Source organism: Neophocaena asiaeorientalis, unplaced genomic scaffold (assembly GCF_003031525.2).
Source record: "Neophocaena asiaeorientalis asiaeorientalis breed wild unplaced genomic scaffold, Neophocaena_asiaeorientalis_V1.1 scaffold147, whole genome shotgun sequence".
NCBI classification, from domain to species: domain Eukaryota; kingdom Metazoa; phylum Chordata; class Mammalia; order Artiodactyla; family Phocoenidae; genus Neophocaena; species Neophocaena asiaeorientalis.
Window position 1 is genome coordinate 538,446 of NW_020173758.1, and position 25,602 is coordinate 564,047.

General features: G+C 43.9%; 1 protein-coding gene across 1 annotated transcript in view; it reads right to left on the reverse strand.

Moving 5' to 3' along the window:
* Positions 1-25,602, reverse strand: part of ABCA4 (ATP binding cassette subfamily A member 4) — a 128,896-nt gene that overhangs the window by 76,953 nt on the left and 26,341 nt on the right. Inside the window, exons 7-11 of the mRNA XM_024751258.1 lie at positions 15,427-15,516; positions 12,884-13,124; positions 11,729-11,868; positions 10,938-11,054; positions 9,845-10,042 (exon numbers count right to left, since the gene is read on the reverse strand). Coding sequence (XP_024607026.1) covers positions 9,845-10,042; positions 10,938-11,054; positions 11,729-11,868; positions 12,884-13,124; positions 15,427-15,516 — 786 coding nt within the window. The remainder of the gene's footprint in view (positions 1-9,844; positions 10,043-10,937; positions 11,055-11,728; positions 11,869-12,883; positions 13,125-15,426; positions 15,517-25,602) is intronic.

Here is a 25,602-nt window from a genome sequence, read left to right on the forward strand (position 1 = left end):
AGGGAAATCTATACTGGAATAAGCACTGATGTTTTCAGTGATATCGTTGAGTCCTGCAATGACGTGGGCTCCATCCTGGCTCTTTTATCAGGCAGCTGATTCACAGTCATGTTTCCTGTTGCATCCCCCTTGACTGGTACCCTGATACTCTCTGGAAAAACAAAACCAAAAGGTTCTCAAACACTCATTTTTACCCTGAAACATTAGACCCACTTTCAGAGTTGAATTATCATCTTTGGAAAGATGGTACAGGGTAGTGTTTGAATGCCATCCCCACTCTGCTGTTTCCTAACTGTGTGGCCTCTCTTTCCCTATCTGCGAACTGGAGATACGCCTACCTCACAGGTGTGTTCTAAAGATCACATGAACTTGTTTGGGAAGGGCCAGCCAGTGCTGCCTGGTAAGAATAAAAGTTGATGCTTACTGCAGGCTCACAATATGACCAAAACTGGTCCAAGGGCTTTGCTTATATTAACCCCTTGAATCATCACAACCACTTTACGATTATCACTCCAAGCTCTCTTAAGAGGCATGATGAGCAAACTTCCTCTGGAGAGAGCCTGTGTTTTAACCACGTAGGATACTAAACTATTTCACAAGGAATGAGGACTTGATGGATACCATTTTTATTACTGTTTTTGCAAAATATCTTGAAAATCAAAAGAGTCTAGTGGCTTTTAAGCCCCTGCCAGATTACCTTTCATTTATGACAGCTGTTTGTCTGGGGAAGAAGGCAGTTATTTTTTAAAAACAATATGGCTGGGAACATAACCCATCCCAAGCTGATCTATAGCAACTCATCTAGTTAGAACAATGCAACGGACAGAAGCCAAAGCTCTGTGTCCACCTGGGCAATGGAGGGTGGCAGTGGGGTGGGTCCTAAGCCACTGGTGTTCACTAGCTTGCTCACTGGCCCTTAGGTGAAAGTCAGACAACTCTACCAGAGGAAGGTCTTATGAAGCTAATCCAGAACATCTTCCTGAGGTCAAGGCAGAGCAATTGCAGATGTGGACATGAGTCAGAAGTCCCTGGGTCATCCACTGAGGTATGACTCATGATGTACCCTTGCATTCTCATGGGGAGGCCACCTGCCTAACAGCAAATGACCTCGTTCCCTTTTGGTACTTGTTCTGGTCCCTGAAGTTAAGATCTTGGCTAATGAGCATGTATATTGATGAGAGTGTGTACATGAGTGTGTTTGCGAGACAATGATGAATGACTAAACCCTTAACCAAGGCTTCGGATTTTGACATATCTGGTGTGGTCTGATTAGCTTGTAAGTTAACACATCGTAGGTTCTAATGAGACTGATGCCAAAGAGTCTGTTTATAAAAGCTATTTGGTTCTACACAGAGAGAAACTGTGTGACCATGGCTGTTAAGGAAGAATACTGTACGTAGGTAAGTAATGGCTAGTGTAAGAGGCTCAGCATAAAAATAGCACCAGTACTGGGAAAAAAATTCAAAGGGCATCTTCACTGATTAAAAATTCATTGTCTCATGCTTCAGAGGCCCATTCTGGGCAAATTTTGCAAGCAGAATTCAGAATATCAAAGAAGATTGTTATAATGCCCTGGGATAGCCAAGGGCAGTAAAGCAAGAGAAGAGGTTTCCTTGTTTCCTTCCGTTCCCAACCACTGTGGCCAAAATCTGGGTGGCAGGACCACTGCCATTTGAAGCCCACACATATCCTACAATTCCTTGTTTGTTGTTTTGCTGATACTCACCAGGAACCAGAGTGCACCCTGGCGGAAGAGGTGTGGCTCTCTCCAGGGCAGGCAGCTGTGTTTAAGACCTCTGGAGAATGCAGTCACTTGTTTACACAGCTAAATCAAACACTACCTTGGGAGAAGAAGCTACAGTAGCAGCAGGCTTCCTTCTTCAACTGTGACCTCTCCAGCTCTAATTCAAATACATTAAGTAATAGATAAATTATCTATTAAGTGGGAAAGGATGTCCAGTGGAGGCAAAGAGAGAAAGTATCTCTTTTTCTGCTTGAACCTGATAATCAAAGGGGACTGGTACTCTGTGCGGACACTGTACTTTGACTAATACACCCGGGACATGTGAGGGATGAGTCTTCAGGGATAAGAAAAGCACTACACCCTGAGAGACACGGCCTCTACAATCCTGCCTCTTAGAAATTTGACTTCCACACTCAGGCTGAGAACAAAGTGGCTGATGAATGCCAAATGAGGTCTCAAGTGGTCCCGCTGGTGGACCTGGAGACACGTGGGGTTCCTTCTGGAAAATGCCAATGGATGTGGGCAAACATCCCAGAATGAATTTCCTGGCATATCTAGACCATAACACTCAAGATTTGTTTCCCAACACGTGGAAAAAGCCACTGGATAAAATAGTTTGGGGCTGTTTGAGTTGGTTGAGTTAGTGAGGTAGAGGCCAAAGGCGTTGCCATACATTTCATCTAACACACCGGGCACCGTGAACAGACAACTGAAATGTTCAACCACAGAGAGTGAGGAAATGCACCACGACAGGAAAACAAAGGGATAGGAAATGCACAGCTGTTAAAAAATGTCCGTTTCTAAAATAAATAAACACAATAATGAAACAAATAAAAAGGTCAGGTAGGAGCATGAAGACTCACACTAGGACAAAGCCACCAGGTGACGCTTCCTGTGTAGTTAGGTCCAGGGAAAGACAGAATAGCCTGGCTGACAACCGCACGGGATTTTAGCTCTCAAAGCTTTCTTGTTTAACCATTCCAACAACTTTGGGAGGTGAGTGTTACCATATTAAAAATATTTCATAATCAGCAGAGCTGGGCACTGACCATTGAAAGGGTCTGCCAGTCACAAACACCCAGTCTAGCCACACTGGAGAACGCTGCCCTGGCTGTGGCTCCACTTATCATCCTCATTTTTCAGGCAGGGGAACAGCGATATTGCCCGAAATCACAGAGCTGGTACATTACAGCAAGACTGGGGTTTCAGAAAGATCTCACTGGAGGCAGTCTGGGAGCTGAACAGAAGCAGTGAGAGACCAGAGGCCCACAGACCAGCTAGGAGAGATGGTACAGGCCGTAGTAAACAGAGGCCATACATGGAGAGGGTGAGGAAGGGGGATTTAGGAGATAATCTGGAAGATATTTGACAGTCCTTGGAGGATTTGTGACATTTTGACTTTGGATTTGTGTAACTTGTTTCTCCTCCATTAGACTGAATTCTAGCAACTTCTTGAGATACCACTACTAAGGCCTTATTTAATGACAAGCTTATCTCTCTCAATAGAATGTGAGCTTCTAGGGGTCAGGGATTCATTGTATTTGTTCAGAGGTAGGTACTTCAATTCATGAGAATATACGAATGACTGAATGAGCTCAAATCTGTTTGGTTTCCTACTCTAAACCTAGTTATTTCCAAACAGAAAAGACTGAATCACAATAGTGTCTGTTATTCTGAATATAACAAAATAATTGCTGTCCCTATCCAACTCATTATGTAATTTATCCAAACAATACTGACTGAACCCCCTACTAATATGCCCCTTGTGGTACAAGAAAGAACTTCCTCTTCAGAGCCAGACAGGTCTGGATTAGAATTCTGGATCCACCTCTTATCTGCTGTGGTATGTTAGGCAAGTCAGTTTTTAATTCTATAAAATGATAACAATTACGCCTGCTGGGCAGGTAGTTAGGAGCGTTGCATGAGATGACATGTAAGAGTGCCCAACATAGTGGCTGGCTCACAGCAGGCTCAAACACAAGTTCCTTTCTTCTACCTACGACTCGAGCCGACCCCCACTCCTCCCCAAACTGTGTTCTCCTTCCTCAGCCCAGTTCTATGTTTCTGAGAGACCGATGAGCCATAAAATAAGGTCATTGCCCATGAGTTGCTTATGATCCAGTTCATGGCTCTTAAAATAATATTGCTCTAATGGTGTAGACTTTTGTACCCTTCTGACCTTTCCCCTGACTTCTCCCTAGCCTCCCACTGCACATTTGGAGACAATGAATCAACAGAAGAAAGCACTAGGACAGATATTATGCAAATCCCTATACATCTGACTAAAGTAAATTACATGATCAGTAGCTTTACCTCCCTAATCCTATTTTTATTTAGGCTAGCCTGAAAAATACGCTCCCTGAGCACATTCTGGTTGGGTGGTGGTAGCATGTGGCCAGGACCATGGAAGGTACAGAGGAAAGGTGGTCCAAAAAAATCCCCCTACTCATAATTCATCAACAAGATAATCACCATGTAGATAATAAAGAGTTATGCACATATATTGAGTGTGTTGACAGCAGAGGTAAAAGCAGTTAATGAATACATGTTTTTTCAAGACTTAGGGAAAGGAAGTTGTACCTGGTTAAAGTACAATTTTATGCCTTGATCAGAGGTATTTTCATATTAAAGTTTGGCTGAATTCAGCTTTCTGATGCTAAACTCAAGACCTGAAATTCAAATATACTATGAAATTCAAATACACTGTGAATTCTAAATAGTATTCCATCTGTGCCAGGCCTAACCCTTCGCTAAACAAGGAAATCAAAGGGGAGGGGTGTGGATATTTGTTTTAACTAAAGGATTATCAGAGGAATTTTTCTAATTGTGCTTTTCTCAGAAGAAAAATATATGTGAATAGACATATAAATTATGAATGTAAGAGTATACACATACCAGTTTAAGATATTTACCTACATGAAGACTCATTTGCCCTCAGCCTCCTTAGATTTGGAGAAGAAGGTGATCAGAAGGCCTGTAGAGATGACTCTTTCCACGTGTTAGAGACGTGATGCTCCCAAAATGTCACCTTCATCCCTTTCCCTGGTTGACTGCCCACCTTCTGACCAGGAAGTCTGTCTTTTATTCTTGGTTTTTTTTTTTCCCTGCTAAGGGCAGGGGATCAGGGGGAAGACTAAACATGGTTATGGGATGAATAAGGTTATAGAAGCCCTTTATTGAGGAGATGCTGCAAGGACAAAAAGAGTTCTGGAAAGTTCCCTCTATGCCTACTTTCTGGAGGATTTTTAGCCACAGCAATCAGAGAAGAAAAGGAAATAAAAGGAATCCAAATCGGAAAAGAAGAAGTAAAGCTGTCACTGTTTGCAGATGACATGATACTATACATAGAGAATCCTAAAGATGCTACCAGAAAACTACTAGAGCTAATCAATGAATTTGGTAAAGTAGCAGGATACAAAGTTAATGCACAGAAATCTCTGGCATTCCTATACACTAATGATGAAAAATCAAAAGGAGTTCTGGAGCCACTGAACCACTGTCCACAGAAGGGCCAGAATGGCCCCAGAGACATCCTCCTGGGCCTTCAGGGATGGACTAAAAGTCCTGATTGTAAACCAATTCACAAGGTTAATATGAAGAGTGGCTTCACATCCTGGTTAACGCTTACACAAAGTGAGTCTGAGAAAAAGCTTCGTTCCTCACGTGGTCTGTGGTTTAAGGCTGGACATCCTTGTGGTTCATAGCAAGAGCTGCCATGCATCAAATGGCTCTACTATGTGCCCAGCCCTCTCCAATCTCATCCTCACAGCTGCCTGGAAAGGGGGGCACTAACAGTCCCACCTAAGAGATGGGGAATCGGGGGCAGAGAATTTATACACAGGTTTAACTAGTCACGGCACAAAGGTATTGAGTGCCCTTCACACTTCACTCACTTTATCTTTAACAACTCTGTGAGGTCTGTTGTGCTATCTGGATTTTACAGATAAGAAAATTGAGCCTTAGCAGGTAAAGTGTCTTTCCCAGAGTGATGTAGCTCATGGGCAGAGATCCAGGCCCATTTATCCTCACTGGCAGGTGAGAAGGTTCCCCAAGCAGTGGCCTAACATGGCATACAATGACCAAGCAAGGCAGCTCGGGAGGAATGGGACACTCTCCAGGATACTCAGTGGAATTTCCAGTAACTAAGGCCCCACCCCGAGCAGAAAGAAAGAGGACTTAGCCCTTCTATTAGGTGAAGAGAAAACTTACTGAATCACTCCCCTTTCCTGTAATGACAAAAGGCTTAAAAGTTTGCTCTTAGTTCTTGGACCTTCTGTTGTTCAATACCACATGTGAGTGCAGCACTGACCTGAACTGACATAATTTACATTTTAGAGTATTTTTGCTGAATTTTCCTGAAATGATTTTTTTCATTTTTGGAATAGGCAGGGAAGTAGGCATCAAGGCTGGCCCAGAAGTTCTCAAAGCTCTTTAATGAAAGTCATATTACTGAAAAGGAGAGGCTCAGTCAAGCCTTGAACAGCCTATGAAGGAACATGCTTGCTGCCCTGTCCTGGAGAAGCCCTTAGAGCCATCCCGAAGAGGTGTTCATGCCCTGTCTGCTACTGAGTAGTCCTCAGGATGAGAGCTGGGGAGTTTCCAAAGCTCCTCGAGACTTCCCAAAACACAAGCACAAAAGCAGAAAATTCCAGGACCAGTTGTAATGACTGGATTCTACCTCACCGCTTTTCAGACACACCCCCAAGCCCCCCTCCCCCGCCTTCTCCTTTCAGTTTATTCCCCATCACTTTCCTCCTTCTTCCCGCTCCCCTGCTCCCCAGGGCAGGAAGATCAGAAACCTCAGCATAATTACCCGCTGGGTTTCTGCCACCATCAAAACCCCTCTTAGCAACCCCTGGGGCAGGCCATTGACCTGTGGCAGTCTTGGCCTTTGCTTAGGAGCATTTCGCTGGGCTAATGGGATTGCAAGGCCCCAGGGAAGTGTTGGTGGCTTATGTGAGATGCGATTAGCAGTTTTGTAATCCCTAGAGGAGCACCAGGAGTGGCTCAGTGGCTGGGCCTGATTTCACTAATTCCACTCTCCTCCTCCCAAACAGTATTTTTTGTTTGTTTGAATTTTACTAAAAAGTTAATATTTATTAAGTGCTTACTAAATGCCAGGCACTGTCTTAAGTGCTTTGCATGAATTAACTCAGTTAATTCTCATAGCAAGCCTATTAGGTAAGTATTATTAATATCCCCACTTTACAGATGCAGAAACTGAGGCACAACTAGCAGGGATTTGAACCCAGGTGGTCTGGCTCCAGAGACTGAATTCTTAACCATTTAATATATACTAAGTATCTGTTGGGTGCTTGGTGCTACATTAAGCACAAGCTACATGGAAAAAATGATCCTTCAAGAAAACAAGCCCTTTACATCACCGTGCAAATGTCAAGTCAAACCTAAGACAAGAAGTATTCTTTATACTGATACATAGTACCTCACAAAAATATTGTGAGACCCTCTGAACTCTATTCTGCAAGAATAAAGGAAGAGAGTGCCTCCATCTGCACCTCATCTAAAAAATCCTGCCTATATTATAAGCACAGTGGTGGGTGGTGGTGGGCATGGCCAGGGATGGGGACTTAGCTGGTAGAGGCACCGTGAGAAGAAGACGATGTCAACTGAGTAATCGTACAAGGGGACTCCAAGCTCCCACCAATCTAACAGGTTTGTAAAAATACAGACTACCAGGCCTCTTCCCTGGGAATTCTGAGTCAGTTGATCTGGGTTTGTGTCCAGAAATCTGTTTTGTAAAAAGCACCCATGGTCATTCTTGTCTTCAGACAAGTTGGGAATCACTTTGTAATGACCTGAACTTTGGTCGTGCTGCTGCCACACCTGACCCCTTCTGAAAGGCCACCTAGAGAGCCTGTGCTGATATTTCTATGGTTCTGGAGAGGGAGCATCACACACTCCGGGGAAATTCTGGTGGCACCAAGGGCAGCAGGGAGTCTTTAAGAGCACTGTGGTGACAGCAGGTGCCAGGCTTTTTCTCACGAGTTAGTTATCCTCAGGACCAAGGAGTCTGGGGAGAGGGGCGTGCTCTTGGGGGCCACTGGCTTAATTCCCTCTCCTATTGCCCAGAGCATCTTCTACCTGCTAATGGCTCTATATGACATGAGGCCCAATGGTAGATGTGATAAGCCCTCAGGTGGAGATGTTCCCTGGAAGTTTGAGGTCAAGAATTCAAAAATAACTAGGATGGGCTCCTTGACTCTGATAACTCCAGCCTGCTGATCTGCCAGAGACGGACATGTTAACCGCTAACGTGAGTCTAACTTGAATACGGTTTGAAAGAGATGTAAAGAGGGGGCCAGGGATGCACAGAGGAGTGAATGACTAAACCTATGTCGAAGCAGAAGTGACATTTGAGAGCTAAGTCTCAAAAAGTGAATGAAGAGAAGCTCAGTAGATGGAGAAGGAAAAGTCCTTTCAGACTTCTCTGCCTTGTGTTTCTTCTTTCGGGGAAATACCTCCCCCCCCCCCCCCCCCCCCCCCCACTTCATAGTAATCATGCACAGTCCATGAGACTCAGATGAAGCTAACTGCGCTTGCCTTACCTCGTGGTGGTACACAATCCGCTGAGGGACTGGGGACAGGTAGAGTGGCCAGGCCAATTTGAGAACTCTCTAGGAGTATTATGAATGCTACGGGAAAGCCACTCTCTCTTTCTGTGTAGTTTTTGGGGTAAAGATGACCACTGAGGGCTGTGAGCAGCTGACACACTACCAAATGGAAAGGGTCTGGCTGAGATCAAAGTTGGGCCAAGGCAAGCAGAAAGGTAAGATGGAAGGACACAGTGTCCTAGGTCCCCTGAACTTCCGGGTTATGTCAACCAGTAAATTCTCTTTTTCACTTAAGCAAAAAGGCTCTCATAAATAGGCAGAGAAACAGCCATTTGCAAAGGATGAAATCATGAGAAGCTGGGGTGTCCCTGAGGGTGGTGGGAGGAGCTGTGGAGCAGAGCTGAAGATGTATGAGTGAGCAGAGGCTGGGAAGGTGGGCTGGAGCAGGTTTGGAAGGGACCTGTGTTCCCTGAGGATGAGTCATTAAGATTGTAAGAGTGGCAGTGATGCCAGCAGATGTGTGTTTGGAATGTAACTCTGGTGTCAGCGTGGAGAAGCGCCTGAACCAACAGAGACTGGACCCTGGCGTCCAGGGAGGGAGCCTTTAGAACAGGCTAGTGGATAGATGACAAGGCCTCTGGGGCTCAGAGAGCCTGGCAAGCAAGAGGAGGAGTGGAGAAGTACCTAGAGATGAGGAGCCAAAGCTCAGTGACTGGACGCAACAGAGGCAGTGGAGGGGTCAGGACAGCAGGCTCCGAATTCAGACACGCCAGATCTGCATCCTGTCTGTTCTACCTAATAGCTGTGAGATGGGATCTTATTTAAACTCTTTAAGCCTCAGCTTCTGCACCTGTAAAGTGGGAATGATGATAGCATACACTCGATGGAGCTATCAGAGGATTGAATGAACTAAGGTACGTAAAAGCGCTTAGCACGGTGCTTGGCAAAACGTTACACAGTAAATGAGAGCTGTTGTGTGGAAGGTGATTTAAGGTTGACCCTTAAAGCTCTAGCTTGAGAATTTGGAAAAATGCAGAGGACCGCGATCAGCATGGGAAATGCTGAAGGAGGATAGGTTTCATGGGTAGTGAGAATACAAATTTGTTTTGGACACGTTGAGGCTGATGTGCCTGTATAACCCGGGGGTGGGAGTGTCCAGCAAGCAAGGGGACCTCGGAACTTGAGGTTTGGTGAACACTACCAATGGACAGCCACTGAAGCAATGGCAGACAGGAGATGGCTGAGGACAGACACGACACTGTATGAGCTACAAGGCAGAAGGAGTAGTCAAGGAGGAGTCAGGGAGCTGTTAGGAGGCAGAAGATGTGAAGAGGGAACTATTTAATTGTGGATAACCTGTTAGAGAACAGGATCCATCTCTGGGGGCTGTGGGAATTCTTGTTTCTTCAGTGGGGAAAATGAGATTTGAAACCCAAGACCACTTGACTTGCTAAGGGATCTCTGGCTCCACCTACAGGGCTGTCCTGGAGGGGCCCAATGTGGCCCTCAAATGGCTTGCTGCCCTTACCTCCAGGTATTGATTAGCCAGGCGTAGTGTGCGATCAGTGATGTTAAATATATCCCTCCAGTCGAAGTTGTCCATGTCATCAGCCTGGCCCTCTCGTGGGCCCCTATAGAGGAAGTTCAGTACGGCTTCGGCAGTAATACCTTCTTCACCAAGCTGCCTATTCCAAGAGGCTTTTACTGTTGGGTTCTCCAGGGTGTCCTTGGGAAGAAGCAATATAGTTACAGCATTTAGAATTCCACAGGGCTTCCCTGGTGGCGCAGTGGTTGAGGGTCCGCCTGCCGATGCAGGGGACATGGGTTCGTGCCCCGGTGCGGGAGGATCCCGCATGCCACGGAGTGGCTGGGACCATGAGCCATGGCCGCTGAGCCTGCGCGTCCGGAGACTGTGCTCCGTAACGGGAGAGGCCACAGCAGTGAGAGGCCCGCGTACCGCAAGAAAAAAAAAAAAAGAATTCCACAGGATCTTTGGTCTTGTTTTTAGGCCATTTCTAATTTTTAACAAATCGGATAGACTTTAAGGCTCCCTAAAAATCTAGTGGGTTTTCTTCCATCATAAGGCATATCTATCTATATCCCATTTCCCCCCAATACATAGGTCTCTACAACAGAGGGGAGACGTGTATGTGGGGACGGGGCAGAGGGGCAGGGAAATGGTATATAGGAAGCTTTCTTTTTCTTAAGGATTTTCTTTGGTTCCCTCTTAATTATCCCCGCTATGCAGGACTCTTATCTCCTGGTTTTGTGAAACTGAAAATGAGACCAGAGAGACACACTCAACCACCTTTTGCAGTTACAGAGCTGGCCCTTTGGGGAGATGCCCCTTTGAATGTGAGGCCCTCAAGTGAATTCATAACAGGAAGAAACCTCAGGAGGTTACTGGTCTTATGGTGGTTTTCACATTTCCCCAGAGTTTCAGAAAGCTATATCCCACCCAAAGCCGGTGATTCCACATGATGACAGCTTCCAAAACTGGTGCTTATTATATTTTGATCTAACTCCAGGGGTGATTAACCCTCTATTGGGCAAAGGAAACAAATGGAACTTCCCTGGCCTTTCTCCTCCCCCCGCCTCCCGACCTCTAATACCATCCGTACTCTGATCATGGTCATCTGCATGCTCTTGTCAAAGAAGTACCAGATCTGGGGCCCTACTTCTTCCCAGGCTTTGACCAACTTCCTGAAACGCTCCAGCTCTTCAAATGTCGAGTTGGCCTAAAACCAGACAGAGACAGCAAAAGAATGGAGAGAGAAAAAGTGAGAAAGAATCTTGGTTGTACCTTTCCTGTCACAAACCCTCAATATTTAGGAAAGGCTTTTCAAGGAAGTGTCTTTATTTTCTCAGTTGATTGATATTTCCCAGAACAATCAGCTATTTCCCACCCTCCCAGATTGACAGAATCTTATTTCTTAGTATCTCAGAGGTACTCATAATATTGATGATGTTATTGTCTCAGAACCTCATTAAAGCTGGATTTGGACTCCCTGTGAGCAAATGCTCTTCCTCCCTTCCTCCCTATCTTTGTCGGTTCCGGGTAGCCAGGCTTCAGAGAACTGTGAACTCTTCCCTTAGGGATAGAATTCAGGCAGTGAGGAAGAAAACCTCATTGTAGGCTGCATAGAGAGGGGAGGGCCAGGCAGGGGCATTGGTGCAAAGCCTTCCAATGATGTCTGTGGATGGGGGAGGAACCAAGAGTCCACTTAGCAAAAAGCAAACACGAGGCCCACCACCAGGAGGGCACAGTAAAAACTATAGACACACACACACACACATACCACACACACACCACGCTCATTCACACATACACACACATGCATGCATACACACTCTCATTCTACTGGGTAGCCAGAGGAGAAGGCAGAAGGGACAAAACCAGCTGGGACCTTACGTTCTTCAGTATCCTGCGTATTGCGGGGGAATCCGGAGTAAAGAGGATTTTTCCCATCAGCAAAGGCTTTGCCGCCCTCCAGGCTATTTTGGTTAGAGGGTTTGACTCCAGGCTCTGGATCAATGCATTACAAAAGGTTGCTGTCAGGAGAGAAGGGACAGATTTTATAGAAACTCCCCGTTGCTCACAGCTAAACATAGTCATTAGTGTGTTCAAATCACATGTCTCATTCAACTGTATGCTGGAGGATTTGACAAATAACCTAAATTAATAGGCTGTACCCCACCAATAACAAGCTCATCATTAGTAAGTTAAAATGCCACAGTGCATCTCAATAAAGGCCTCATCAGAGAAACAAAGGATGGGGCTTGCCTTGTGTTTTTTTTTCTGCTTTAGAGGAAGGTTGAGAAGCCTGCTTATGATTATTGCAAGGAACAGAGGCCATTCTCAGATGAAAGGGACCAAGAGGCCAAACAAGGCCTCCCCTTGCAATCTCAGCTTTAGTCTCAATAACTTCCTTTCAATTAGCTGCTTAACTTCTCTGTTGTGTGTGGCTGTCTTAGGGCCCAGCTGCTTTTGGTGTGTGCCTTGCTGCTTCTTTTCAATTTTTAACTAGAGGGTTGCCCAGCTGCATTTCGTCCACACCCCACCCTCCTTTACCCCACAGGAGCCAAAAAAAGTAGTGAAAGGTGGGAAAGATAACTTGCCAGCAACTTGCCATTTGGAAAATAATTCAGTACTACACACATGGATTTTCACTACATTGTGTTTGTAAAAACATCCCACAGCCATGTTTACTCTCCAGAGCCCTTCTGACCCCAGCTCTGCTTGCAACTCTGGGTTGCCTCCTCATTTATCTTTCTCTTCCTCTAGAACGTAACCCTAGTTCAATCAGATCAGTGGGAAATGTCCCCTGCGTTCCCATTCCAAGTGGGTCTCAGTTCTTTCCATGGCTCACTTCCAGAATTCTTTATGAGCACTACCCGCTTCCTACTTGGGGAAATGGACTCTCTGGAAGGAGAAGCCTCTTTGCCCAAGGCCCCTCAACAAGACCAAGGGAAAATCAACCCCAGGATTAATTTCACCTGGAAGTGTTAACCCATCGGCTTAACCAACATCAGAAGCCAATTTATATGCAGGACTTAGAAAACTTACTTGTTCTTTTGTCATAAGAATAGATAGGATCTTTCCTTGTGGAGTCAATCCCCAGGAAGGCTTTATAGTTATTGTCTTCGTACCAGTTGAAGGAGAACACCCGAGAGCCTCCTCCCTCTGGGTAGCCACACAAGAGGTCAGACAGGGTGCCCATCAGCTGTGTGAACGTCTCTGGACCGCCAGTCTGCACGAGTGGCCTGGTCACCCACAGCAAGTCTTGAACACTTGGTCGGTGGATGAACTATGGCAAGGCAAAGGCTTCGGGTTATGCTAAGGTAGTCAGAGTCACAATCCACTGTGAAGTCAAAGCTCCAAAGTTTGGGGAGACCTTTGCACAGGCATTTGACTTCCAGGATTGAAAGAAAACATATATATGCTTAGCAATCCTTAATCCAGCTGTGAAATAAAATCTACTGCCACCCACTCAGGGCCTAGGAGGAAACGAGGATGAGCCTTAAAGAAAATAAAACAGTTAACCTCCAAAGTATTTCAATATTATTTCTCTCTTCCAGTCCATTTAGTTTGAATTCCTTGGGAATGTGTCCTTGGGGAAACATAGAGAATATTTCTCTACCAGTCAGTTCTTAGGTTCTGTTATCCCACCAAGATGGAGCTACCGGAAAACTGGGAAATAAAATAGAGGAGTAGCTCTGTCCTAGAAAGGCAAAGCCGGGGCAAATTTCTTTGGCCAAATAGTTTAGAATTTAGCTTTCTATATTTGGAAAATTATCTTCTTATTAGCGTAGCTTTACCAAATGTGAACTCTTCCATTTCCCTGAAATGTGTGGTTTGTGGTTTCTTTTAGTGTGTGTGTGTGTGTGTGTGTGTGTGTGTGTGTGTGTATGTTTTAAGATCTAAGCAAATATAGAACAGATGAAGTCTCCATTCTTGGGAAAACTATTTTTAAATTCTTCACCAAACTAAGAAGAGGCTGGTGGTCATCTCTCCATATTGGTACCAGTGGCACTCAGTGGCCTTGTTTTCTGAAGGTAGATCTAAAATGCTGAGAACCAAGTTGAGGGCTGCCAGAGTTGCCAGGGTCTCAGTTCCCATAATACCATTTGACTTTAAAGGAAAATACAAAATAAAAATCATGCTGCTTTTATTCCCAAAACACACTTGGTTACTTATTCTCAAAGGCACTTGGGGATTTAAAAAACCATTAGGATTCAAACAGGTGAGACTGAAAACAGTCCTCCCACTGCAGTAAGTGATGTTTACTGGTCATCTCCTCTCTGTCCACATGCCAACACTTGCTCTCTGAAACTGCTGAGCGCCATGTAGAATCCACATATTGAGTCATGCCTATAATCACAGTCTAGGCTTCAATAATAAAGATGGAATCTCAAACTGCTTCAACAACAGTAAGTCTTATGACAGTCTTGTAAGGGGTTATTACCATTATTATGTTGCTCATTTAATCAAAGCGCTCCGAGATGAAGGGGTGGCTCCAGAGTCAAATAGTCTAGTATTAGTTAACATAAACTGGGCCATCTGCTTCAACCCAGTCACGAATGCTAGACTTGCTATCTAGACAGACAAGAAACCTTCTGCAACTCCCACATGGAATTAAGAGCTTTAATATGCTTTGGAGATTTTTTTAAAAAATTCTCTATCAACTTCAACCCTATTATACTGATATGAATTTTTAAAATGCTTATGAAGAAAAGAATGTTAAACACAGACTCCCCCTGCAGCAGGTGGCCATCAGTACAATGGGCCCTTCTCTAACTTTCCCTGCACGGCACTCTGCGCAGGCTGAGCTTAGTTTTATGAGGAGAGATTCTAACCACGCAGTTTTCCAGGTTGGCAAAGCCCAAGTCAGCTGAGAATACTGGAGGGGAAAAAAAGTTTAGGGAAAATTATATTTCCCCTTTTGCCTCTCTTTCATAATCCTCATTACACTTGAAGATAATTGTTCATTTCACATCTCTCTTCCCTGTTGGACTACACATTTCACAAGGCAGTGACCATATCTGTCTCTTCATCATTATGACCCCAGCACCTCTCATCTGTTGAGTGGAGAATCATTTTATATATGGGCAAAGGCTTGGCATTTGATTAAACTGTGCGCATCTTTTACAAAACAACACAAAAAGTCACTATCTTTGTGATGAAATGAGTATGTAATATGTATGTAAGACACTTAGTGCCTGTAAGCACTGTGTAAGTGTATGCGATTACTATTAATGGTATAGACTTATGTGGATTTCAAGAGCATAATAGAATATTGGATCACATCAGAAAGAGTGGCAAGACTTAGATTCAGCTGTCAGTCCACTAATAATAATCTGCTACACCAGACAGAGTGTTATTTCTTTCTAGGTGTGAAATTAGACGAACAGTTCCTTTCTTACTGCCTCCGACCCAGGAGCACAGATAATTAAGGATATGAACAGGTATTTTGAAATTGCTAGATGGAAAGATCAAATGTATTTCTCCTTGAACAGGTCTGAGGTACAATTAACTTATCTGACGTAATAAGTGTGATAAAATGGTGGAAAGATATAATGAAATTATATTACTATCATCAAGCCACTTACTTCTTGAATTCTTGGCGACATATCAGATAATATTCTTCCCCACGATCTCAGATTGATACCTTGAGAACTGCTGTCCAGGAGTTTGGGAAGCTGTAATTTACAGGAAAAAATTTTTAAAAATATAGTATATATATGTAGTTCTACATATATACATGGGTGCTATCTGATCTCCTGTATGCTTGAAAAATATTTCCTCCCTTCTTTTTGAGCACGGAACCTCTTCTGAAAGATTGCTTTCAGAAACAAACTTCTTTCGTCTACTCGAGAAAATCAAAGGTTCTTATTCTCAGCCCTGCTGAGCTAGGCAATCACAAATAGTTTCATGGTGACATTAAATACACCAAAGTGATTCTGATTGCTGGTTTAGCAACACCAGACAAGGCTCCTGGAGGAAGGAAGACAGAGCACAGCTGCTGGGGTGTAAAGGAAGGCCACGTGCAGAGGGTGCCCACCTGTTCACCTCGGGCTTCCTTGTCATTGTTGTCCCTTTATGTCCTTTCCAGACAGGTTGTGTCTCTTCCTCTGTTCAGCACCACTCTTATGGAAGATTCGGCTAACTCCAGAACCTTTCTTTTTAAAGCTGCGATTGGCAGCCTTAAAGAGAGAGAAGTTCCCTTGCAATCGATTCTCTAAGTGACGCCAGTGTTCTGGTGACCCCAGGCCCACGTGGTGATGCAGAGCTGTTTGTGCGTTTTCCACCGCGGTGGGGAACGTGGAAGTTCACAAGCTCGCTGGCTCCAAGTCCCAGAGCCTGAGGTGAACACCTTGTTTTCCGGAAATCAAGTGCAAGTCCTGAATGAATAACTTCATTCTTCATAGTTTCAAAAATGATTGAATCACCGAGTCTCTGTTTTTTAGGACTGAATTCTAACTTTTAAGATTGTGATTTTCAAACTCAAGTGTGCATCTTGAGTAGGCCTGGAGGGGAATCTTCATTTTAACAAGCTCAACATATAATTCTGATTCATGCATTTATGGACCACAAGCCTTGCCTTTTTATTTGCCAGTGTGGCTCTCCTAAATGATGGGTGTACCGATCCAGCTGTGGCAGAGCAGAGGAGCAGGTGGAGTTAGGCTTTGAGCAGCCCAGCCTCCTATTTCTAGCTGTGGTCCTGCTCCACTCTCTCCTGGCTGTAGGTGCAGGAGCCCTCATATTCTCTCTGACTCTGAACTGAAGAATAAGTGTACGTACACTCTTGGAGCATCAACATTTCAGGCTTACTTTCTAACTGTAATATGAAAGGCTTTGTTACAAATGAGAGCTACAAAGCAGACAGGTGGAGAATTTTCTAGAGGAAGGAGCAGCGAAGCCACCATTGAAATTATACCCCTGAGAAGAGTCTTCTCTCCTTAACCTTAACACTGGGCCTAGGCTTTGGTCTTGCCATGACTACTTTTCAAACTCCTTGAAAATAGCTTCAGTGTATGTTGAGCAAAGCGCTTTAATTGCCGAGAAGAACAGGTAGGAAGGGAGGAAGCCAGCAGGTAAAAATGTGTGCCAATGGCAAGATATCACTCAGTCCTGTTGACTCTCCTTCCTAGCTATATCCAGTAAGATCTGTCACAGATGAAAGGGGATCTAAGATACACATCAATTAAAATGCCATTGTGGACCTTATTTTTTTTTATTTTGATCTGAACAAACCAGCTGTAACGATCAGAGGGAAAGTGAACATAACTGGGTATTTGGTAATATTGAGGAATTAATGTTAATTTTGTTGGGTGTGATCATAGCACTGTGGTTTTGTTAAAACAAATAAGTTTTTATGTTAGAAATACATAGGGAAATATGTGAGGATGAAATGTTGTCTGTGGTTTGCTTTAAAAGACTTTAGGGAAAAAAAAAGAAAAAAAAAAAGACTTCAGGGAGGTTTAGAGGAAGATGGCGGAAGAGTAGGACGCGGAGATCACCTTTCTCCCCACAGATACAACAGAAATACATCTATACGTGGAACAACTCCTACAGAACATCTACTGAATGTTGGCAGAAGACCTCAGACCTCCCAAAAGGCAAGAAACTCCCCACGTACCTGAGTAGGGCAAAAGAAAAAAGAAAAAACAGAGACAAAAGAATAGGGCCGGCACCTGCACCAGTGGGAGGGAGCTGTGAAGGAGGAAAAGGTTCCACACACTAGGAAGCCCCTTCGCGGAGCGCCCCGCACGCCGTGCCCCTCCCTCCCCCCCGCCCCCCGGCCTGAGTGAGCCAGAGCCCCCGAATCAGCGGCTCCTTTAACCCTGTCCTGTCTGAGCAAAAAACAGACGCCCTCCAGCGACCTCCACGCAGAGGCAGGGCCAAATCCAAAGCTGAATTTTCTTAATAATTTTAATAACTTTATTATACTTTTCTTTCTTTCTTTTTTTTCCTTCCTTCCTTCCATCCTTCCTTCCCTCCTTTAGACCATGAATCATCCCAAATTGAGGAGATGGACTTTGAGAGCAAGATTTATGATTTTTTTCCCTTTACCTTTTTTTGTGAGGGTGTATGTGTATGCTTCTAAGATTTTGTCTGTATAGTTTTGCTTCCACCATTTGACCTAGGGTTCTATCCGTCCATTGTTTTTTTTTTAATTTTTTTTCTTAATAATTTTAATAACTTTATTATACTTTTCTTTCTTTCTTTTTTCCTTCCTTCGCTCCTTCCTTCCTTCCTCCCTCCCTCCCTCCTTTCCTTCTTGCCTTTTTTCCTTCCTTCCTTCCTTCCTTCCTTTCTTCCTTTCTTCATACTTCTACTAATTCTCTCTACTTTTTCTCCCTTTTATTCTGAGCCGTGTGGATGAAAGGCTCTTGGTGCTCCAGCCAGGAGTCAGGGCTCTGCCTCTGAGGTGGGAACATAGCTAGTGGGAAGCAACCGCATGGCACAGTGATAACAGCTCGGTGCTTTGTGACTGCCTGGAGGGGTGGAATAGGGAGGGTGGGAGGGAGGGAGATGCAAGAGGGAAGAGATATGGGAACATATGTATATGTATAACTGATTCACTTTGTTATAAAGCAGAAACTAATACACTGTTGTAAAGTAATTATACCCCAATAAAGATATTTAAAAAAAAAATAGCAAAGACTTCAGGGAAAAAAAGGAACAGAAGAAACAGGAATAGCCAAATGTTGAAAATAGTTGAACCTGGGTGATGGATACAAGGGGGTTCATTATATTTTTCTCTCTACTTTTATAGTTATTTCTATAACAAAATTTTCAAAAAGTTTTTTTGCATGCATAAATAAATGAACGAATGAACGAATCAGTCAATATTCTCTCCTCTATTTTTTCCTTCCTCACTAGACTGCCTTTGCTAAGGCTCTCCTTGCTTCTGTCTCAGAACATTTTATCAGAAAAGCCTTCTTCCTGTCCCCTTGCCCCTAATCTCCCTCCTTCCAATGTACCCTCCACACTATAGCCTGAGTTACCCAACAGGCCAATCCAATCATGTCACTTCTCCTGCACAAAGATCCTCCATGGCTGCCTACTGCCTCCAGGAAAGAAGGTCAATACCCATGCTGGACACACCTGGACTCTTGTGAGCTGGTGCTTGGCTCCCTCTCTAGCCTTCTCTCTTGCTTCTCTTCCAGCATCCAGACTTCATTCTACATTCCCTAAAGTGTTGGTCCCTTTCTCATGCCTCCTGACTCTGCACATTGTTCCCCCTCCCTGCCTTCTCTGCCTGGTAAAGTTTTCTTCATCTTTCAAGTCTCATTCCTGATACCACTATCTATGTGAAAGACGGCGTCCCCATGGTAGAGTTAGATGATACTTCTTTTTCTATGCTTCTTTGCTTGCCCTTGCCCTGTTATGTTCTTTTTAGGTGTCCTCTTTATTTCCTTCCTTGTGCTCTGCACCACTGGTAATTATTCTACTGTTTATGTGTTATCTGTCTCTCTCATTAGATTCTAAGCTCCATATAGACAGGAACTGTGTCTGTGTGCTAGGCACATAGTAGATATCCAGGCACATATTGAATATGATGAATGAATGAATACTTACATTATAGCAAGAAGCAGATTGACTATAAGTGTTTCTATGCCTGATACTCCATGAAATGGTATGCTCATTAAGGGCAGTGTATTAGTTAGGGTTCCCCAGAGAAACAGATCCAATAGGATGTATATAAATAGGAAGAGGTTTATTATAAGAAATTGGCTCATGCAATTATGGAAGCTGGCATATCCCAAGATCTGCAGGGTGAGTTGGCAGGCTGGAGACACACAAAGAGTTGGTATTTCAGTTTGAGTCCAAAGGCAGAAAAAACATCAATGTCCCGTATCAAAGTCAGTAAGGCAGGAAGAATTCTCTCTTACTTGCAGGAGGGTCTTCCCTCCTCCACCCCTTATTCCCACATTTCTTGAAAGAACAGTTCACGTTCAGTGATTCATTTCCTCACCAACACTTCCCAGTCTTCCACCTACATCATCCTACCAAGGTGCTTTCACTAGAATTCCCAGTTTTAAAGTCTAATGGATGCTTTTGGTTCTTGTCTTTTCAGACCTCTCTGCTCTTGACACTTTTGGTCATGTTCTTTACCTTCATGACACTCATCTCACCTGGTTTTCTCTGTTCCCCCCTGCCTAGCCCACAAGCTCTTCAGCCTCTACTTTCCCCTTATATGCTGAGATTCTCGACCTCCATACCCTCGCTCTTCTCATTCTGTACACTCTCTCTGGGTTTTTCCATTCCCTCTCTCATTTAATCTGCTACCTTTTTGCTGATGACTTCTAAATCTGCATCTCCATCCCTCAATTGTCTGTTGGACATTTGCATAACTCCAACTTGTCCTAAACTGATCACATCGTCTTCTCCCAAACCAGCTTCTGTTCCTGGATGCCCTTCCTCAATTGGTGGCACTGCCTCCTGCCCACTCACCAGAGCTGGAAGCCTGAGAGTCATCACTGATGCTTCCCCATTCATATCCCATTGTCAAAATCCCCAGCCTGGTGATTTAGGAGCTGGTGTTGGGTCTGTGTTTGGAGCAGGATGAGCCTTCAGATTGCAGAGAGGGGAGCAAAGAGATATCTGAAAGACCGCCTTAGGAAGAAGCTGGAATCAAGGAATGGAGTCTAAAGAAGCTGTGCAGAGAAAAACAACCAGGGTCCTAGACAATGGGAGGTACCTAGAGGGACTAGAAACCCAGAGGCACAGAAAATAAGCAACTGTCACACTCATGTGTCCAGAGAGATTGGACTGCAATCAATCAGTCACAGCTCCTATCCCTTTTAATTACTTTCTCTTCTTTGTGAGTTTGTTGTCTGTTTTCCTCACTTGACTGTGGGCTGGAGATTATCCATGCCTATGTTTTGCCTAAGTGGACATCTTCTTTCTATCCCCTCTCCTTCATCTCCATAGGCTCTAGGCACACTCTGTCCTTAAAATTCCATCCCGCCTCAAATTCAACACATTAAAAGCACCTGTGTCTCTATCTATAGCTATATGTACCTATATCTATATATTGATATAGATAGGTAGATAGATAGATAATTTTTTAAGGTTCTTAATTTGCTTTTGAAATTATTTGACCTTGACTAACTCATTAAATGAATGATCTGGTACAATTTCTCAGCAATAATTGCAAATACTTAGGAATGTTTGTAAAGAGAGAAAACCTGAACTATAAAACAGCTTTTTTAATTTAAAATTTCATGAATATTAAATTTAAACAGAAAGTTGAATAATATTACGTTTCTTAAACATTCAATTTAATGTTTATTAATTTTAATTCTAAAGCTTTTTCTTTGTATTTCAGAGCCATAATTTTTAATTTTCAATTCTTAAACATTTTTGTAGGCCTCTGCAAACCCTTTTCCCCTTAGATACTATGCCTATCATTTTAGGGCCTAATAGATAAGACAGCCAACCTCCCCCATTCCACCCCATCCTCACCCTACCCCTACTGGCCATAGTCAACTCATGTGAAATCACCTCACCCTCTCCAGAAAGCCTTCTTTCCCCCACCATCATGCTCTTCCTGCCCTCCTTCTCCATGGGGTAGATGCCCCTCCTAGCTGCTCCTATAATCTTCAGTGCATTTATTTATCACTTTTATATTGGTTTGCTATTATTTTTTAAGATATTTGTCTTTCTACTACACTGTAAACTCATTAAGCATAAGAATATGCTTTATTTTGTTTTTGTATCTTCAGGGTATGGTACACAGTAAATGCTCCATAAATATGTGTTGTATTAATTAATGAGAAAAGAAATATACTCTAGTGGAAAAGAGACGGAGTCTATTGTGATTTTACATTTCATGAGAGATGTTTTTACAAGGTATGATGGTGACTTACCGGAAGGGGGTGGTCAGTTCCACCTGGGGACGGGGAAGGTGACACTTGGCTAATGTTTGAAAGAAGAGAAGGTGATGATCATGAGGATGAGGGCAGTAATTATGGACAGAACGGGAGGACCAGGAATTCCAGGTGGAGGGAGGAATGTAAGGAGAGATGGCAAGAGAGACTGGAGAGACAGCCAGACAAGAACAAAACCAGAAATTTGGGGAAGAGGGAACAGGAGGAACAACTGCTTGAGATGCATTTGTGTGTCTGGTTACCATTTTCTTTTTCAGTCTTGTTAATAATTTAATAATATTCATTATACAAATATTTACTGAGTGCCAGGCACCATAGCGGCAATGCCTTTCCTAGCTCTTTCCAGTGGAGATGGTAAATAATGAAGGTCTTATACTCACACTTTCATTTTAGATACCAACTACATCTCAGAACAGTGCCCGTCCCCCCAGGGAACACTTCATACGTATCTGGTCACCAACTGTCTGACTGATGTTGCCATAAATTATAAAATAAATTTCCCAGGGCTCCCTCTCCTGTTATCTATTCAAATTCACATGGACTGTTCCTGCCAAAAGAACCGGAAGGGACTGTAAATTTATTTGAATGGAAATGTGAAACCATTTCTGGAAAAAAGGTCACAGACCAAAATGGCAAATATCATCACTCACACACACGCACGCACACACACACACACACACACACACCACTGCTTCCTATGCCAAATAAGTTCTCTTAATTTCCCAAACAACAGGTAACCCTTCCATGTCACGACTGGCCTCAGCACTGCCAACCCAAGTTCAAGGTCTGATTAGACCTTGTAAGGAAGGAAGGTTGGATATACAAATAGGGCTCTTGAAAAGGTATGTCTCTATCATCTCCCATCAGCTATGGTTGATTTGAGGGGTCCCTGGGCCTTGATCCAGCACTTAAGAAATGGATACAAGGTCCTAGCCAGTAGCCAAGAAGATTCTGGCTACATGAGGTGGTCTCTGGGTTCCCAAGGGACAAGATACATGTCTGTCCTTTGGGACTGCGTAATATTTTTTCTTAAGGCAGAATAAGGCATATTAGCTACTAAAAAAGTCTTATTTGAGCAATTCTTGCTGATGCTTTGGATCCAATGGGTTAATCAAACAGATGTCACTCTGCCAGCACACAAAAGGAATGTTTTATGAGTTGAAATTTTTGTTTTACTTTCTCTGATTCAAAGAAGGCCATCTGGAAAACAGTATTGATCTCTAAGTTGAGGATCTATCTAACACAAGGGTAAATAGGTAGCCTTGGGTTAAAAGTGTCTTTATAGGGATAATGTGGCCTCTGGGAGCTGGTGGAAGGCTCTGGAGTAAGGGATGAGCTGCTGCCTTTGAAGCACCCAGACAGAGGTGAAGAACAGATGAAACGGTGGGCAGACAGTGAGGGGCCCACTGTGTTTAATTGTGGGCCGCTACAGGAAATCCAGATTTATCCGGTAGGGAAGTTGTTGCTAGGCAACTGGAGGAATGTAGATTTGAAGCATGTTTGCTGCAACCTGACAGTTGTGAAGCATCAGATGAAAAGAGAGGAAGCCAGCTTCAGTGGTGAGGGGGCAACCAGGAGGGGACACCCTGAGTACCAGGAAATGCGTCATGAGTGGAGAATTCAGACTAAATCACTCAGAGCAGGGGGGAAATGCCAAACTGTCTCTACCGGGAGAGGTCACAGAGACATGCTGTTTCCCAGGACTGGAGGGGGCAGAGAGTCTGAACGAGAGGGTGGGCTCTTGAACAGACAAGTTATGGGACTTTTTTTGGCTCAACAGAAACTGGGCCTTTTTCTCTCTGAGGTGACTTCAGTCTTGGTATTTGTGGTTGATGAAAGCAAAATTGGTTTTGGAATCTATGGGAAGTCAAAAGACGACCCCATGAGATAGACTTCTTACTAGTCTGAGGGTCGGAGGAAGGAGAATGTCCCACGTAAGTGTTTGAGGAGGATGCTTCTGGGAGTGGAGCAATGGGGGCGGGGCACAGTGGGGCCTTCCACAAAGCAGCTGCATTCTAGTTCTTGTAAGAGTAAAAATGCTTTCTGTTTCAAAGCACTTTTCCAACTCTTCTCTAATGTGAATTTCACCACTGGATCCCATGAGATACATGGAATAGGTTTTGCTATCTCAATTTTACAGATGGAGCGGCTGAGTTCCTTTTAAATGACAGCAAGAAAGGAGCCAGTGCAGATCCAGGACCCAGTCCCTGACCACCAGGAGATCTCTGTGGGCCCCAGCTGGCTGCCCACCCTCTGGTCTGGGTCCTGTGCTCAGGGGAGAAGCTGATTACTTCATAAGGAGAGTTAAGGAAGAATCTGTGGCTATATTGAGAGCCTTTAGGAAAGGACATATATTAATGGTAAGTAGGAAAGAAATTTTAACGCAAAAGCTCTTAACTTGGGGTCTGACTTCAGAGGCTCCAAGAGCCCCACCCTTTGTGTGTCTGTGTGAACTTACATTTCTCTAGGGAAAAGGTTTAGAGCTGTTGTCAGGTTCTCAAAGGCAGTTCTAATCCATAAAAAGATTAAGAACTACTGTTCTGGAGAGATAAGAAATGTCAGAGGCCAAAATCCTTCTTTAAACCAGTTTACCTTGGAGAAAACCGGATGCCTCACATGTTGGTGCTCACTCTACAGCTACTGAATAAAGGCCAGAGCCCCAGGACCCATTATCCTAGAAGCAGTCTTTGTAGGGGCCTGTTTGTGTTCTAAGCGACTTTAGTTTTGACCTCTCAGTCTTATTTTCTTTTTAAATTCATAAAACAGCATCTGATCTGGCATGAAAATAAGCCCTAGCCTATTCATGCCTGGAGTCTAAAAGAAACCGAGGCAGGCCAATGGCAATCGAGCCCATGGGCCTAATATATATTTAATGTACATTAATGTTCCTCTCTTCTATTTCCTTTTTATTTCTTCCTTATCAAAATCAGTTCACCAAAATTTTGAAATATAATAGACACATAATTTTGTAGATGTAGGAAGAACAAATACTAATGCTGTAAATTAACTATACTTGCTGTGGCTTAATAATTTTCAAAAAACAAAAAAATCCTATCTGCTGACTTGGTTTTGCTTTCACTCAGCAGCCCTGCTGCACCTCCCTCCACACTGCTGGCACTGGATACCACTCCTTTCTCCTCTTCCCTCCCGAAACCCCTCACACAGAAGTGGGAGAAAGTTGACAGTCCAAAGATTCAGAAATCGGAAGGGAGAGAGATCATGAAATTAAGTCATTAATGGGACCTCACGGTAAAATCCTGGAGACATGGGGCCTTTCCAGAGAATTTTGACGCAGCAATATCACGTGAAAACTGAAACGCATAGTTGAACTTTAACAAACTGCAACGAATGATCCAAGTGAGCAGAAACCATGGCCAGCTCACACTGGGCAGGGGCACTCCACCCACATTTATTCCCAATGATTCAGGAATTTAGGGAGCAGAGCCAAGAACAAAGCAGGACATTGAAAAGAGCATGTAGCAAGCACCCCCAAGACCGGCCTTTCTTCTGCAGAACTCAATGTTCAGCCACCCCACAGTCACAAAGACACGGGGAAAATGAAGTCAGAAAAGTAAAAACCTTGACTGAGTAGGAGTTGAGGGAAAGGAAAGAAAGCTGAATCATGTCACACTGGAAGCAACTGCAAAGGGGAAAACCATGGGCCAAAATGCCGGGGAGGCCAAATTTCCTCTATCAACATCCATTGAGAAGGGGGAAGGGAGGGAACGCAGATTTCCCAGCAATGTGGCAGGTCTTGGCACCTCCTCAGTTCCCCACCGAACTTCCACAAATAAACATGCAGAGCCGAAGGGACAGATTCGCTTCTCAGCAAGATTTCAAAGCTGTGCACCAGAGTCGGAGAGAAAACAGGAAGGATCGCAGAGG